Source organism: Oryzias latipes, chromosome 13 (genome assembly GCF_002234675.1).
Source record: "Oryzias latipes chromosome 13, ASM223467v1".
NCBI lineage: Eukaryota > Metazoa > Chordata > Actinopteri > Beloniformes > Adrianichthyidae > Oryzias > Oryzias latipes.
The window spans coordinates 21,240,840-21,258,742 of record NC_019871.2 but is presented as its reverse complement, the minus strand read 5'-3'; the positions used below and the strand labels follow the sequence as shown (position 1 = coordinate 21,258,742).

At 39.7% G+C, this 17,903-nt stretch overlaps 1 protein-coding gene across 3 annotated transcripts in view; it reads right to left on the bottom strand.

Annotated features, from left to right (window-relative positions):
• Window positions 1-8,070: 8,070 nt before the first annotated feature.
• Window positions 8,071-17,903, bottom strand: part of pdgfd (platelet derived growth factor D) — a 69,779-nt gene continuing 59,946 nt past the window's right edge. For all 3 annotated transcript variants that reach the window (XM_011482783.3, XM_011482781.3, XM_011482782.3), the window contains exons 6-7: window positions 16,441-16,658; window positions 8,071-10,279 (exon numbers count right to left, since the gene is read on the bottom strand). In XM_011482783.3, coding sequence (XP_011481085.1) covers window positions 10,145-10,279; window positions 16,441-16,658 — 353 coding nt within the window. In that variant the 3' untranslated portion in view covers window positions 8,071-10,144. The remainder of the gene's footprint in view (window positions 10,280-16,440; window positions 16,659-17,903) is intronic.

The following is a 17,903-nucleotide window of genomic DNA, read 5'->3' as shown; positions in this document are numbered from 1 at the left end:
AAAGTCCAATTATTTGTAAATGGATTTCTGCCTAATCTCAGATCAATGTACAGTAACAGCTGCTTTTCTAAGACAACTGCAGAGATCTTTCCAGCATTATATCAACACATGTTTTCGTAAAGAAACACAAGAGCTCTGCTTTCATAGAGGTGCATCAACTTACAGATGGTCGGTTTCTACATATTATTAGTAAGAACTTTACATACAAACAAGAAAACCAAATATTTTTAGACAAAGTGCTCTCCTCTGCATCGGTTTTGGCTAAAAACTTTCAGATTTCACTGTCTCTGAGACAGAACAGAAAAACATGGACCTCTGCCCTTCTTTTGCACTTTACATAAATGTTTCATTCAGTGGAACAGTTTGGGTCTGAGAGTGTCATTTTTATGGAAATACTCTTAATGTGCTGGAGAAGACCGACAAGTACAACTGTCCGTTTTCTCGCTACCTCTGCAGATTCGTCACATACAGCCTCTGTTCATAATTTAAAGGAAGTATCTAATATTCATACCTAAATGAAAGCTGTTCTATAATGTAGTGTGAAGGAGGGGTGGGGAGAGGAGCATGGGACAAGGACGAACAACCAGAGGTTGAAGCTCACACAGAAACGGCAGTGTCTGTGGGTGCAGCAGGATGGTCTTAGTTTTACTGACTTTTCACAGTGACGACAAAAAACGTGTTTAGAAATGCATATGTAAAATATGTGGAGAAGTTTACAAAAAACAAAAATAAAGTGGTCTAATCTGCATTCTTGTTTGTTTTTCTGGAGGAAGAGTCATCATGAAACCATTACAATGGTGAAAAGTTGTGATAAACTGGTGAAGCATGATGTTTTGTGTTAGAAAACCGCTTTAAAAAAAAAAAGATGACAGACTGACAGCACAACTCCCATTCAGCTCTGCTGCATTCCAGCTCAGTGTTTGTGATGTAGGGCAGTGCTGTCTCACTACATCGTGTTTCAGTTAAGGGTCATATTCTCACCCCTCTTTCCTACACGCCTCGGTGACTTCATCAGCTCTCTTCCACCTCCTCATCATCTGCCCATGTGTCACTTTTTTCTCTGTGTCTGTCTTGCTGAAACCCGCCTTTTCATCTCAAGGACTTTCCTCTCAGCCTGTTTGTATCGGCTTCACTTTGTCAGATTCTTTCAGTCTTTTTCCTTTAATTACTTCCTGTCAAGCCTTGACTTTTTATGTCAGAGATAACTTCCCTCTAATTGAATCCATCTGTTGTTTTGTCAGTTTTCGTAGCTTACCATCCCATATACTGTCTGCGCTAATTATCTGTGAAGAGCCTCCGCCCTGGATTAGATCATGCTTTGACCCGATTGTTGTTTTCCTACACAACACCTATGTATATGCAATGTTTAGTAGGATATTATATTGGTTTTAAATACTTTTTGATCAGCAACAAATGATGTACTCTACCAGCCCTTAATGTGTCTGCCACCACACTTTATATGTGGGATGAGTTAATTTTAGTCATGTGTGACTGTCAGATGGACTGATTAGCCTTTAGACAGTGTGAAAAAGATGTGGCGTGCTGGACAGGACACCTGCCAATCATGCCAAGCCTCCCACATCCAGTCTAATACCTTTGAGTTTCATTGCCCATGCTGGCCAAGTTTGATTGCTTCAAATTCAAAAGGAAGAAATCAGAGGGAATTTTGCTCTATAAGCCATAGTTATCTGTATGCATTAATCAAATATAAATGAACCACGGTAATAAAATACAAACATTGAGGGATCTTATATCACCTGCATCAGGTGCTCTGAAGCTTCCCCGTAATGTCATTGACATAAAACATTATTATTGTGATATTGTTTTCAAATGAACAAGAAGATCTGTCAAATGATCTTTTTTGAAAGCATTTTCTGGATTATAGTTGAATGATGGTCGTAGAAAAACAGCCCAGGTCTGTGGCGGCAACCTCTGCTGTACAGCTTTATGTTTTAACCCTCAACAGTGACTTCACCTGCTGTGACATCTAAACCACATACCCTCTTTGACCCATTATAACTCTTCGACCATGTATGCGATCAACGTTATTCGGGTGATTCTAACGTGAAGAAAAAGTGCCTTTGCACAATTTTTTTTCCCTGACTAGTGTAAAGTATTGCATAATGCATAATATTTATTATAAAATAAAATAAATAAATAAAAATAGGATGGCATTTTAGCTCAGGCGGTAGAGCAGGTCGTCCAACAACCAAAGGGTTGGCGGATGGATCCCTGCTCTCCCCAGCCAGCTGTCGCCCCCCCGAGCACGGCTAGTCTGCAGCTCACCGCTCCCCCCAGGGGATGGGCCAAAATGCGGAGGAAAAGTTCCCCATTGTGGGATGAATAAAGTATCAATTAATTATTATTATTGATATTTTTATTATTAATGGTGCTAGGCTGCTTTCCTCCGATTCAGAATCCACTGGAATTATGTTGACTGCATCAACAGTTGAAGAGTTAGTAGTGAAAATTATGTAAACACTGGAGCTAAAGCTCCAATGTTGAAATGGCGTATACTTATATAGCGCCTTTCTGCCTACAAGGACAAAGCGCTTTACAGTCACAGACCCATTCACCCAGTCACACACACATTCACTCACACATTCACACACTGGTGGCCGCTCCGCTGCCAAACACAGGCGCCCGCCTACCACCAGGTTCAAGGTGGGGTTCAGTGTAATGCCCAAGGACACTTCGACTCATGGGCGTGCAAGGCGGGAATCGAACCTGAAATATTACAATCATGGGTCGACCGCCCTACCGCTGCCCCACGTCCGTTAATCTGGATTTTATCTATATAAGTTTAGAAATATTTTCTATATTTAAAATGTTGCTATCTATTTATCATTTTTAAAAATGTAATTCAAGGTAAATTGTTTTTTGTGACTACATCATTCAGTCTGTTCAACCTGTTCATTAAAGTTTAATTTATACATTTATTTTATTATTAATTTCTGATTTTATTTTTATGTATCTTACTCTTTTTAAATGTTATTGTAAATAATATGTCTCTTATTTTAATGATATGTCGTGTTATGTTTCATGATATTGGGTGGAAGGGTTGGGAGGGCATTCTATGTGTTGAATATTGTTATTCTTAATTGTCCGTTAAGCACTTTACATAACCGTTGAATGAAAAGTCGTTTGATTTTATTTCAGCAATAAAATCAGTCTAATGAAAGGCCCAAGATTTTGGGTGCGTATGCTGGTTAACGCCGAGCGCTCCGTGTTTGTCATACAAAGGTTAAGGCCACAGCTGCCACAACAGCTCCCTCACACTAACAAAACTGGATTATATGAACAAAGGCTTCTCCTTCTAATGACATTAAGACTGGAATGTGACAACACAAACCATCTGACAGAGGGAATTGTGGGAATCAACGAAAGGAGAATACTTCTTTGGGCTGAGCGTAGCAAAGGGACATTTCTCTGCATCTTTTATGCCTTTATTTCCTGCTTTGCCAGAGGAATAAAAAAAGTCTGTGTCCTGATAAGAGAAAAAGGGAAGAGTACGAGGGAGGGAAATAATAGAGAAGGGAAATACATGTAAAGCATGGCTGGATGAAGATGATGTGCGATTAGAGCAGGAGGAAAATGCATGAGAGCCTGCGTGGGTGGTGAGGCTACAAACCAAGAAGCACAGAACCGGGTCAAGATGGGGATAACCTCCCTGATGGCACTGGAGCACGGTCATCAAAAAGTGTGTACGTTTAGGAACAGATGTAAACTTGGCCTGAGGGCGGCCTCATCTGTAAGACAAAGCACGCTGACATTTGGTGTGTTTCTGTCCACAAAGAAGAGATAAGAAGCTGCTGACAGACGCAAAAACAAGCGCGTCTAAATAATGGGTTCAAGCAAACAACGTGCCCGTCTGTCTCTGACCTTTTTTCTGATTGATCTGCCTTTGCCTTCAGTCTCCTCTGTTTACTTCATTTAACCTTACTTTTAATTCTGGTCAGCCATTTTTGTCTGCGTCATATTCCATCTCAGCCACGCAGTTTTTTTTGGTCGTTGAATTTTTTTAGACTTCTTTAAAAAGTCTCTGATTGATGCTGGTGAGACAAAGGCTGCTCTTGTGCATGTAGAGACCGGCCTGTAATGATGCCCGAACAGGAATGTTGCCACAGCAACAACTGAAACAGGAAAGATACAGAAAAAGAGAAGGGGGAAGAAAGAGTAGCAACACTGCTGCCGTTTGGAAATGTGAGCTCTCATGAGATAACGCCTGTTACTGTTGTTTGGACTTTGAGGCTCACGGATGTGTCAGACAGACGACGCCGTCATTACGGTTCTCTGATCTGTAAATGAACTCCACATTAGGATGCATGCGTGCAATTATGAATATGCAATGAGAACTTTTCAAGTATCTCTAATCAATATCGTGTTGAATAGACATTGCTGTCCCTCAAAGGCAATTAATTTTGAACACATCTGCTGCACATCACTGTTTCCCAAACAAACGACAACACGAGACATCGTGAAGAAAGGGCGTAACACTTTATTTAACAATGAATTAAATTAAACAGAACAAGCAGAAAGCGACGAAAATGTGGCAGAGTCACAACTAAAACTGACAGCCAATGAGTGCAAGAGCTGAATGACCCCCCCATTTTAAATTACACTATCAGCTAAAGGAATTAATTAATGTTAAAATGTTATATTTACTGGAGTGCAGAGGTGCAGACAGTGAGCCTCATCAGCTAATGCCTGTCTGCGCTCACAGCTGCTGCAGGGCAGCAGCTCTTTTACTTCCCATGACCTTCATGACTGCTGGATTTTTACTGTGGTGTTGGGCCAACATGCCATGCTAACACTCCACATCTGACTGTGCTTTGATTAGAGCCTGCAAAGATTACCAAAACATCTGCAAAAAACTTATCAAAGACCCACTTTGTTAATCTTTATATCTATTGTTAAAGTGTTCCCAGTGGTCTTTTAATTATAATTACCCGTAATTTCCGGGCTATAGAGCACACTTGATTATAAGCCGCACCCATTACATTTTTAAAGGATAAACCATTTAGTACATACATAAGCCGCACCTGTCTATAAGCCGCATGTGCCCACAATGAAACGTGTTGTAGATTGAGGATGTGTGTGTGCTGAAACCGCGGGCGTTTGTAGGAAAGAGGAGGGAGCGGAAGGAGGGGAGAGCGCAAGAGGGAGTGAGAGGGAGTGAGAGCAAGAGCAGCGAAAGTGTGTGGGGGGTGTGTGTTTATGTTTGTTGTACAGAGTGAAAGAGAACTGTAATAAAACGATGAATGATTCTTTATAAACCCACTCTGGAGGCTCTGAGGGACCGAACATGGAAGTGAACAACCGAAGGAAGATCCTTCGGCGGAGAGGAAAGAAAGAAAAATAAATTCAGGAAAGGTTCAACACATGATATTTACAAAGAAAGACGGTACACAGAAAGAGTTTTCAAAGTATTAATGCTATACCTAAGCTTTTCTTTCCAAACAGTGCCTAGATCAGAGCTCACAGTGGTGTCCAGCAGTAACTTATAGGTGCGCACATGTGCCTCTGCACAGAGCGTGCACCGGAAGTTTTCTTCCATAACAGTGACACACCGTAACACAGCGCTAACAGGGCTGGTTTAAAAAACATGAACATAAAAGTCACTGAGAGCTTTCTTCATCTTCCTCCTGTTCACTGAAACCATGCAAGTCTTCTTCCTCAGTGTGGGATTGGAATAACGTCAGACATTCTTGGCCGCACACTCTCTCAGTCTCTCCTTCGTTGTCGTTGTCAGTGTCACTCTGAGGCAAATTCACTCCTAAGCTCACGCTGTCCTCTCCGTCAGCAGACCGGCTTTTCCAAACCCGTTGGTGATGGTGGATATTTTCACACTGCTTTTAACGATTGCTTTTAACTTGAATGCTGCGTCATATTGTAGTGGTGTCACGTGTGCACATTTGGTCTCATGGCAGCAAGGGATTGTGGGATGTGGCCAAAATAGGGCTGAGCATGGGTGTTTCTTTTTGTTGCACCATGAGTGAGGGGCCTTAGAGCAAAAGCCACCTGCATGCTGTTTGGCTGCTTGTGAGTCAAAACAAATTGGCTTGATGCCAGAAATGAAATTCTACATTCAATTCCTCTCATTGCCTCTTCCTCTCTGAGACGGTTTGGTCCCCCCCCCCCCCATTACAAAGCGGAAATTTACATTAAACTTGTGTCTTCCTCAACACATAAACCGTATTCCCTCTGTCTCATGCTTACCTTTTCTGCTCGAGCCCCCCTAGCGGCCGTTAGAAAAAATGCATATATTAGCCGCATCATTGAATAAGCTGCAGGGTTGAAAGCGTGTGACAAAAGTAGCGGCTTATAATCCGTAAAATCCTTCTTATTCAAATGAATGGGAAGGTATGTCCAAACTTTTGGTCTGTACTGTATGATGTAGCTCGTCTTAGGGAGGTTTTGCAGCAGTTGGTTCAAGTTTTTCTTGTCTGATGGTTTCTTTTGATTATCAGATTTTTTTCCTTCCTGTCTTCATGCTTCAGCTGAATGAGCCGTTTCAAATTGAATGGTTGTTTATGGAGAGAAATCATACTCAGTCGGATTTGTGCGTGCGTAATTCTTGATTTGAGCGTAAATTAAGATTTGTGTATGCATATTCTTGCTTTGTGCGTGTGTAAATTAGGATTTGTAAATGGCGTATACTTGTATAGCGCCTTTCTTCCTACAAGGACAAAGCGCTTTACAGTCACAGACCCATTCACCCAGTCACACACACATTCACTCACACATTCACACACTGATAGCGGCTCCGCTGCCAAACACAGGCGCCTGCCTACCACCAGAGGCAAGGTGGGGTTCAGTGTCTTGCCCAAGGACACTTCGACTCATGGGTGTGCAAGGCGGGAATCGAACCTACAATCTTATGATCATGGGTCGACTGCCCTACCGCTGCACCACAGCCGCCCCGTACATAAATTTGGATTTGTGCGTGATTTGTTACTCACATAATACGTTTTGTGTATAACTTAAAAAAATTTCAAATTAAAAAAATACAAAATGCAATTTACGTATTCACAAATCAAGATTACAACAGCTTGAAACTACTTACACACACACATCTTTAAAAAACACGCACGAATCCCTTGTTACGCACACACGAAGCCAAAGTTACGCACGGATCTACCGTGAGACTGTTTTCACTTCTCACAAATTCGTCCTAAGTGCTGCGTTTAAATACCAGTGGAATGCTCGGTCATTAGAATTTTCCATAGTTGTTTGGCACTTGATCCAACATTGAGCACAATTTGCATTTTTTAGACTGTTCTAATTCATTCATAAAACTTCCCTCAAAAGTCTTCCCCTTTACAGCACTGGTGAACACTAACAAGAGTAAACGGAGCTCATTTCTCCTTCTTCCAGTGAAACGTCCTCGTTCAGTCAGCATGGATGCGCTCTTTGCCACAGTCATTTTACTGTTTTATCAGTTCATCACCATCATCATCATCCAGATTCATTTATGTATTGGTTTTCCCAGAAGCCTCGGCTGAATTTAACATGCCACAAAGCTGACAACAAGCATTGGTGGAACTTATCGCTGCTGCTCTGGAGAAAAGAAGAAAAATGGGGCAAGAGCTCTTACATCCACTCCTTTTCTTCTTAAGGTTATTGCTGTTATTCAAAGTTACACAGACTGTAGTCACAGAACGTTATTAAACCAAGCTTGTATTTATAGTATCCAATCATAAAACATAATCGTTGGACACAATTTACATTATTAAACATGAAGACAGAATAGAAAAGTATTAACGCCCATTTTTATTACGACTTTATGAAACAGACTGACTCATTTATGTGAACCACCCTAATGACCTGCTTTAAAAGCAGGCCGGTTTCCACGGTGATGTGTTTTCGTTGGACAGCCAAGGAGGTGGCTCCTGTCTCTTTGGTTCATTCTCGAGCCTTTTCTCTTGAAATGTCTTTCCAAGTGTGAGGATTTCACTAAAACATGCAGCAGCTCATTTCCCATAACATTCCAGAGCTGGCATAACAAAAAAAGCCCTCCTGATTAAAAACTGTATTTGGAATGAAAACACAGAGGAGTGGACACACTGATGCTGCAAATATTTTATTCATCAAAAACAACCAGCTAATAACTTTAATAAAACAATACAGAGCAATAAATTATTTAGGAAAAGCATACTGTTTTGTCATGAAAGCAGATTGACTTTTAATATTTAAAGTTGACGTCAGGAACCTCTCTGCTGTGGAAACACAGCTAAGATGGAAAAGAGTCAAATGTCTTTGAAAGCAACATCAGAAAAATCAGTAAGGATGTTGAAGAGAATTGAAAGAAGTTTGGAAGAACACAGAAATGATTGGTCCTCACAGTAAAGAACAGAAATGTCTTATTTTTATTGCTTTTTTGCTTCATGCATTAAAAATTGATGCTTCCGTCTGGGCTGCTTTTAAGTAGTATATAAAATCGTCTTAATGATTTTTTTTGGCCTCCAGTTTTCCTTAACTTTTGAGGGTAAAATGTATCTTCATTCTCTAAAATATATGCAGCTGCTTTAAACTTTATTTGTACGCTAGATTTCATGCAGGAACCATTCAATTGTGATATAGATTTAAAAGCCATAATTGTCAAAGTGGAAGCTAAAAAAATCCAAATTCTCTGGCTCTTTTCTGCTAAAAGAAACTTTCCAAAAATGTTTGTTTTTTTTAACTTTGCTAGCTTACAGGGTTCAATTTAGCAGTTGGCACAGCTGCTTTAGGAAAGTAGCGGATACCCGGTACCAACTGTCCCATTGATCAGTACTGGCCTGTGGCCCTGGGGGTTGGGGATGACTGCTATAAAGTATGATTTTTTTATGTGATTTCTGCAATGCCTTTAATGAGTTTCTTCATTTTTAAGCGACTTCAACACCAGCCAGAAACACCTGTAACCCACAGCACATGCAGGCAGATTTTCCTGTGACTAAAGGATTGTTTTGATGTCTTTCCCCTCCATAGCAGAGCAGATGCAGGAACAATTCCCATTTTCTCCTTTAGAATTAAGCTGTGCCTTGAAACAGACAGCTGGCTGGGTGTTATTTGCTGCAGCTGGATCATATGTCATCTTTTAAATTCTTGTTCATTTGCTTTGATGCTGTCTGTAGCTTTGCAGCTAGCCTGTACGCGGCACACGCTCATGCACAGCCATATGCCAGCCATTCCCCTGCCGGCTTCTGCTGCCTGCTCCCACAGATTGCTGGTAACCCTCCACCCCTTGAAACAAAAGAGCCTTTTCCTGAACCACAACACTCACACAAAGCTTCACTGAAGGAGAAGTGATATCATGAAGTAAAAATGCTACAAAATGAGAACCTGAGAAAGCTCGTCCACATCTGAGCGGCTGCGGGCCATCTCGTGTGTTTTTACATCTTTTCTGAAAGGCAACTTGACCGTCCCTTTTCTGTTAGCCTGAAAACTTCCTCGCAGCCTCTTTTCCTGAGTTTCTATCTCCCTTTCCTCTGTTATGTGCTCGGGGTCACGGTTTTATCCATAGCAGCAGAATTCCGTTTAGCAGCTGGAATGTCAGGAATGCTGAGAAAAGCGGGCACAGCTCATCGCCCTTCTGACATTTTCTTTGATGTGTTCGATGCTGAGCAAAGAAGGAAGTGGTAAACAAGAGTCTGGTAGAGGAAGAGGAGAGGTGTGAGGATGGACTGACACATGACAGAAAGTGTGAGGAGGAGGTTTTTTTCCAGACAAAAATCCCAGCAAAACTGAATACCTTTATTTTTGAAGTTTTGAAGCTTCTTTTTAGTGTCGGTAAATATATCTAAATAGAATCTAGTTGTAGAGGCTCAAACACCTTCTTATAAAGTCGTTGCATGGATTATTATTTTTTTTGGATGAAGCATGAAGGTCAAAGCACCAAGTTGCAAAAAGTGTAAATAACCAAAGTATTGCAAAGATTTACTGCGAAGGCGTTTCATAAGGTTGACCTGTGCACAGGGAAAGGTAAAAAGGTTTATCTGCAGGAGCAAATGTTTCAGATGCGAGCAGCAGTTTATCAGTCAGAGTGTTGCCCTCCTCTCTGCTTCATGTTTGCCAGTGGTGCGGTTTGTTATATAAAGTCCATTGCAAAATCGATAAAAGGCCTCATCCATCAGTTCCAGATGCACGAGCCAGAATGAGCGTCTCAGCGAGGGGGCTGGGAAGGACACACACACTCACACGTGTCATGATGGGAAAGGAAGATTTCATCGATGACCCAGCGCAGTCTCGGGCTCTGAGGACGTTTATGCAGGGTGGGGTCTGGGGCATACTTCAGCACCTGCAGGTAAAAGATAGAGGTGGGGGGGGTGGGGGGGGGATAAGAGTTCACATAACAGCTTTTTGGTTTGGTTTTAGGTGATTAGGAGGTGGAGAGTGTAATGGTGTCCTTCATAAAGTCCCACTCCAATCATCTTTTGATCTATTATGAATGTGTTCCCAGTGGTCTTTTAATTATAATTATGCCCTTTTTAGGTAGAAAAAAAAATTATAGTCATTTTTCTATGACATAGTTACTGCAGAGCGGCAGTAGTTCCCTGTTCCTGAAATCTTGGAGCAGGGAGCTTGTGGTCTGCCCAGTGTATTTTCTACACACACAAATATATTCTTTTTCTAATGACATTTGTTTTTCTGCTCCTTATTCACAACCATATGAATAAAGAAATACTCAAATATATAATTTTTAGCTTATTGTTTTTTTATATAAGTACTGTATCATCACAAATTTGCCACTGGAACATGTTAAAAACGCCAAAAACACAATTGATCATTGGTGTAAGACTTTAACATTGGCAGACACTCAAAAACAAGACAGCACAGCCAGAAAAAACAAAACAAAAAAAACATGTTTTTTTTTTGTTCCCAAGCAAAAGAAAGAATGTAACAATCATTTCTCCAATAGCTTGTTACCACCACAGTAACCAACACTGCCCTCTCTGGGGGGTTCCCTCACATCTCCCTAACCCCTAAACTATTGTAGACGGGACAATCTAGTGTCCTGGATTGGAATGTAATTTGCACACATGCTCAGTACAATATTTTAAAAAATTAGATATGCAGATATGCAGAAACCTCCTGCCGAGGTGAAATCCTAATAAATGTGAACATTTATTGAGGAGTATTTATAACTCCACTGTGATGTGATCTGGTTGATTTATAAAATCAAATCTACAAACATTTTTGTTTCAAATGAAAATTGTACAAATGCAATGCATTGTGGTCTATATCCATTTTTTTCTGAGATTTCTGGGACCCTGGATTTTGAAATAGTTGATTTGGGCTGTTGGTGAACACACGATATATTGCTCTAAGTAATGAAGGAGTTTGAACAGAACCTGGAACTTCTTTTTTTTTATTTTAATGGTGGTCGGCACACTACTTTTAGGTGAATGTCTGCCACCTAAGGCTTAGCCCCTCCCACTGACCAATTAACATTTCTTTTTTCCAAAACAATTTTCTACCTCTGCCTTGCAATTACACCTCAGAAAACTCAGAAATGAGAAGTATTTCAAACTGGATTTTAACTTCTGAAATATGAAAATATCAAAACAAGTTTAATTTGGAAACAAAAAAACAGTTGCACAGGAAAACAAAAAACAAAACAATTTCACATGTGGCATCACTTCCTGCTTCCGGATGTAAAAAAAGTATGTGTGTATGATGGGCCTGTTTGAAAAATTTCTGTTGGTAAAAGCTTGATGGCGAGAACAATTCTATTTCAAACTAAGTGTGCACATTTTGTTTCAAACAAAGCTGACTATTACATTGTGATGAAATGTGAAAAATGTTTTAATGTATGTGCATTTGAGAGGTGGGTGTGTTAGGTGCAAACTTTAGTTATAATGCTGATGAACGGGCATTAAAAATATAAATACAGGTACATAAAGTAAAAACTCAGGTGCAGACCTGCAATCTGTGACGCCAAACACAATTTCAATTTTATTTTTATTTTGAAGTGAAAGATAAACATTCTTGATCATAACTTGAAAAGATGACAGAATCTCAAGCTATTCATTCTGCTCCGGTCCTCTGGCCACCAGCATCCCTCCAAAGAAGAGGAGTTCCTCTCTTAGCAGGACAGAGGGCATTCCTTAAAAACCTCTGCTATCCAACCTTTTGTTTTTTTTCTGATGAAATTATAGGGTTTTAAAACCAATACAACCATAGGGAAAATATGTTTTTATTTCTATAAAAGATAACAAGCTAATTAACATGTTCTCACTTTGCATTTTATAGAAAAGAAATAAAAGATCTGCGGGGAAACATGCAAATAACTTTGCCAAACAGCTCTAAGCTGTTCAGACAAAGTTATGTGTAAAATATTTTATCGAAAGCATATCTGAGGGGCTTCTAAATAACTAATTATGCAGAAACCATCCAAAAGAGAGGCATAACAGTTCATTCCAACTTTTTAAAAGTTGCGTGGTAGGCTGGCAAGTGATTCACAAATATGTCCAGAGAAGTTCACCTGGCTGCAGTGTTTTTACAGACTTCAGGATGACGGAAGAATTTTTACTGTGTCATAAGAAAAAATAGGTATGACATGTCGGAGAGAGTATGTAAAAGTTAACTATTTATGAATCTACTGTGATCTGGTTGATTTATAAAAATAAATGTACACGTCTGGAAAAATCACGTCATCTTTCTGGAGTGCTGTTGAAAAAACAGGGAAATAATTGCATTTTTTGAGTTTATTTCCTAAATTCATCTCTGGTTTGTTTGATGAAATAGTAGCTATCAGTGTGATACATTGGAGTTTCTCAACCACTATACTGTTGCATGGGTGAATACTCAATTCTGATTGGCTGTGGGGTGTCTGTTAAGAAATAATATTGGATACCTAAAAAGAAGTTCCGGTCACGTAGCCTTTATGTTCTATATTATTCAATATTGAAAAAAAAATATTGTTTTTTGATCCGCATTTTATGATCAGAGTTACTGGTGGATATTTCTTGCATTAAAAGGGATCTAGTAAAATACTTGTGGACTTTGTTTTGTCATCTGGACAAAAACAAGCAGGAAGAGGTGAACTTAACTCTAAAATGATGCTTTGTGTCACCTAACATGACACTTTGAATACATGCCACCTTCCACGAACTCCAGCTGCAGCAGACGGAGGGCAGTGCAGGTTCGGTTTATGTTACCAAGACAACAAGAGTATCAAATAGTCCACCTCTTGTGAAAACATACTTAAATCAATAAAAAAAGTAGATCAAAGTACTAGTATTAGATTACTGTACTTGCTTATTCATTTTCAAAGCCACCATGGTATTAGTGGGATAATTCCCTTTCAGGTGTTCATTATCAGAAATGACAACGTGGAGAAGTGAACCGTCCTCTGCTTCACGTCGGAAAGCAGCTGGAATTGTTTCACCTAAGCAAACTGGGTGGAGGTCTTAGAGAAGCACTGGAACATTTTTGTGATAAAAGGATTTTTTTTAGTTTTATCAAAGGAAATACTCTTGCATTAGAACCTGAAAGGAAATTGCATGAATTCCATTGTAGAAACTTTGAAAAACTGTTATCCATATCCAGAGCTAAATGACATTAGGGGTTTGAGGGATTATTAGCACCACTATGCACAAAAAAACAAAGAACGTCGTTTTTTATTTTATTTTCATAAGACCTTGATGATAAAATAAAAATTTCACAAACACACTCATCTAAAACTCACACATGACAAAACAGTCATGAAAGAATCCGCCTGTGATGCCACACAATCATTTCAGACACACTGCAGCATTTTGTGTGTTGGTACTTTGTGACACACATGCACACAGGCTCAAAGTCACATGACAGCGACAACCCAAATCCATCTTTTTGTCTAAATACCTATTGTGTGCATTTTAACAGTGAGAGAAAGAGAGGCAGAAAAAGGAGCCCCATGGACCACGTTTCAATAATGAAGCTATGCAAGAACAAAGACACAAAGAGGTGCAGGGACTAAAGGGAAAGAAATGAATGACAGGCTTAAAGAGCAAGAATGGTGCATTGCAATGGAGCAAATTGAAAATGGGAACTGGGAAGAAAGAAAGATGATGGAAGCCTGGAGGGAGAAGAAAGGAGGGATATAATGCCTGGTACAGAAAAAGAAGCAGGACAAAAGTGTTGCGTCTCCTACTGCATTGCTGCTCCTTCACTGTTGATGCAGCACCGGTCTATGCACACCCAATTCCTTCCCGCTTCTCCCACATTCAGTCTGTCTAAACCAACGCTAGCAGAAGCATACACGATTATTGATGGTTTTCCTACATCAAAGTCAAATCATTTGGGGTTTTCTGCTCTTTTGTTTTCAGTTTAAATGCTCTAAGTGATGGACAGTCCATGTGGAAACTGCAGCCTGGAACTGTCCTGCTGAGACAACCAGCACCTCGGCTTGAAAGACAATCTGGGTAGCAGCAGTCAAAACTTTCACACTTCATTCAGCCCTAATGCCGGTTCACTGATGTAAAAATTACACATGCAATTAAGATTAATTCCTCCTCACATCACTGCAGAGGCTCGCTTTTGATCTGCCAAAGCTGATAGGTCTTTCCGTTCATTAGTATGTAGCCCGAACTCCGATTTCCAATAGAAACAACTGCCTTACCTAAGTTCTGTTAAAAAGGCAGCGGCTCCTTGATCTTATTCATCTATTAGATCTGTAGTTTTCTTTATTTAATCTCATTTTCTTTTCTGGATGTAACTATCTGTGATGTATTTCTATGTTTAGTGGGATTAAAAAAAACATTAAAAAACTTTTACATACTTTTATATGCGTGTTTTTGACGCAAGTAGATGTTTAGATGATCGAACCAAAATTTTTTCATTTTGGCTGTAACATAAAACCCTAACATGCAAGGTACCCTAACAATGTCCTTGTTAGAATTAAACACATTTTCTGTTGTGTAGTTCAGTGTTTTTCAACCTTTTTTTAGCCAAGGCACACTTTATCCTTGACAAAAATCCCATGGCATACCAGCATTCAAAAATGGAAAAAAGGAGAAACTCATAGTCTGTATTGATGTAGAGTCCCTCCACAATCTCACATGCATTTTTGTGATAATTGTGGCATAAAAAGCTGGAAGTTGCAGCTGTTTTTTCTAAAAGATGTAATAAAAGTTAAGTTAGATTTCCGTAATAATTTTCAACTAAATTATTTGACATTTTACCCTGGTACCTGTTTTTTCTCCCAGTTTATTAACATGAAATTTTATGTAACCTCACAAAAAAAATGAATATATTCCTTCTAAATAGTGCTTCATTTATTTCTTTTTATGTTTAGTAAAATGTATACAAAAAGACAAGCATTATATTTATGTTTCCTGTAGCTACACAAAAAGTGAACATGTTGAAGTTTTATTAGTTTTTCTCTTGACTTAATCAAATATGAAGTCTTTGAAAACTTTAACAAATGTTTCTACTTCTTTTTAGAAAAGTGTTTCACTTAGAAAGATGACTTGAACCAAACTCTGGGATGTTTGGCTCTTAATAAACACAAACCTTGAAGGAGAAACAAACTGTTGACCTCTGATTTCATCAAGAAGATTTAAAAACCATTTGATGTGCGTACGTTGTGGTTTCGAGACGTTTAACAGGGAAGACTCGTTTTACGCTGAGACGCTGTCACTTTGACCTGATGCATCATGGGAGATGTAGTGCAGAAACTGGCGCCGAGGGCAGTAAGACTAGCGTCTCTGAGCTTCATTGTTTTGTTCACTTTTTCCACGGTCTGACACCGGATCCCGCGGAAAGCTACACCGCTAAAGACGAGCTTTAGCTGTTATTCTTGTTGGAACTGAGAGACTTTATGAGCAGAATCGGAACAAGGAAGTGAAGACTTTAACCACTTCTGATTGGTCAGACTGATGACATGTGATTAAGCCTCCAAGTATGATTGGTGGAGACGGTTAGAGGACTTTTCCGAGAACAGCTGAAGCTGTGGCTAAATCGCGGTACCGTCATTTTTATCAAAGTGTCTTTAATAGAATCAAATAAACACAAAGAAAAAAGTCTTTCATGATCTTATTCCTAACTACTCAGTGTTTTATCAGGGCCTGTTTGGATGAACAAAGAGCTAATATCCTGGAGATGGAAAATGTTTTTAGATCAGTGAATGGGTAATATCCCACGGCACACCTGACCATCTACCACGGCACACTGGTTAAAAACACTGATGTTGAGGACAGTATTTTCCGCAGTTGTCTGGGTTCCTCTGTCTGTTCCCAGTCTGGATAAAATACAAGGTTTTTTTATTAGTAAATATCTAGTTGTGTATGAAATTAAATCATTTTTTAAACTGACATTCCTGTGCTCACATCATTGATGTCATTATTAAAAATAGCCCCTCCTGGACTGAAGGGGAGACAGCAGTCTTAGTGATGCTGTGTGGGCTGTGAGAGACACACCTGCTTATTTGTAGCTGCTCCTCTGTGGGCTCACATCCCTTCCACATGAACTTACCTCGTGCAGTTTGGTTGCCGTTTTGGTGGGCTGGCAAGTGCAATCGAATTGCCAGCTTTTGCTGCCGCAGCCACAGTTTCCTCCGCACCGTTTCACCAGCAGACATCGAGGGAAGAAGACGGCGTTGGTGATCCTCAGCTCCTCGCGCAGGTTCACTGAGTAGTTGCGAGGGGTGCAGCTGTATCTCTTGACGTCGTCATAGAGACGGTTCAGATCAACTGGGAAGTGAGAGAGAAGAAACTCCAGTTATTTATATTTTCTTTGCAAATGAGAAACTTCTGACAACTAGCCAGCTCAGTCAGTCAGCTTCCCAGGGCTTTTTCCCTTACCTTTACCTCTTTTCTCAAACTTTCTGAGGAAATACAGCATAAATATTCACTTTTCATGAACATGACACATCCATACTGTAAATAAAGCCAAATGACACCATGTGGTTGGTCAAATTTCTGTCATGGCCTGAGAAATTACATCAGGTGGCCTTCAATATAAAAACACATTTAGCTGAAATGTAGACTGGACAGCATTATTTTGAATTAATTTAGGCTGAATTTACCAACACTTTACCTCTAAATTGTGTTAAGATATCTCAGAAACATCTTGCATTACACATGGAGGTTCTTTTTCTGGACAAATGTCATAAAAGTGTCCATGTAACTCCATAAAGTTTCTGGCTCAGCAGGCATGCTGTGATTACCTCACAAGACTACATTTCATTTCTTCGGGGCTATTTGCTCACACACTGCAGACTCTATATGGTTTCAAAAAATCCCGACAGATTGAATATGAAAACAGTGCTTTATGCTCTGCATGAACTGTAGCTCCTATAGTCAATTCAGCACAGATACTGTTTCTCTAGGAAAGGAAGTCCTGTCCTTCCAGTAGTTGTATTTAAAGACCTACGCTGACATGATGTTTTTGGTGGTTTTAACATGTTCCTGTGGCCTTTTTTTGATTATGGAGGACATATATAAAGACAATTAAGCTCAAAATTGCATTTCTAAAAATGTCTTTATTTAATTCGTTGTGATTCAGGAGCAGATTGTCAAAATGTTGTTTAAAAAAGATCATATTTTTGATGTAAAAAATACACTGAGTGGGCCACAAGTTCCCTACTCTGCTCCATTCTGATGCATCCACTTGTAGATGACTAGATCCATGTACGTCTTTGTTTTCCTTGTCTGAGCTAGCATCTGGCTCAAAACTGTATGGCTGGATGGCTCCTATGTTGCTTGCCATCTTTGTTAAACCAGTATTGTTAAGTTGGGAGTGTGGGGGACTGTAAGCTAGTGGAAGAGCATTTAAACAGTGACATTTCAGCAACAAAGAATGGAATTTCTAAAGAACTCCTGCTGCTCTGCAGATACTATATCCTAAAAAACTGCACAGGAATTTGGATAAAAACAGCATAATCATAAATAAAATACCACTCGGAACACCTTGAAAATAGATCAAAGGATGGTTAG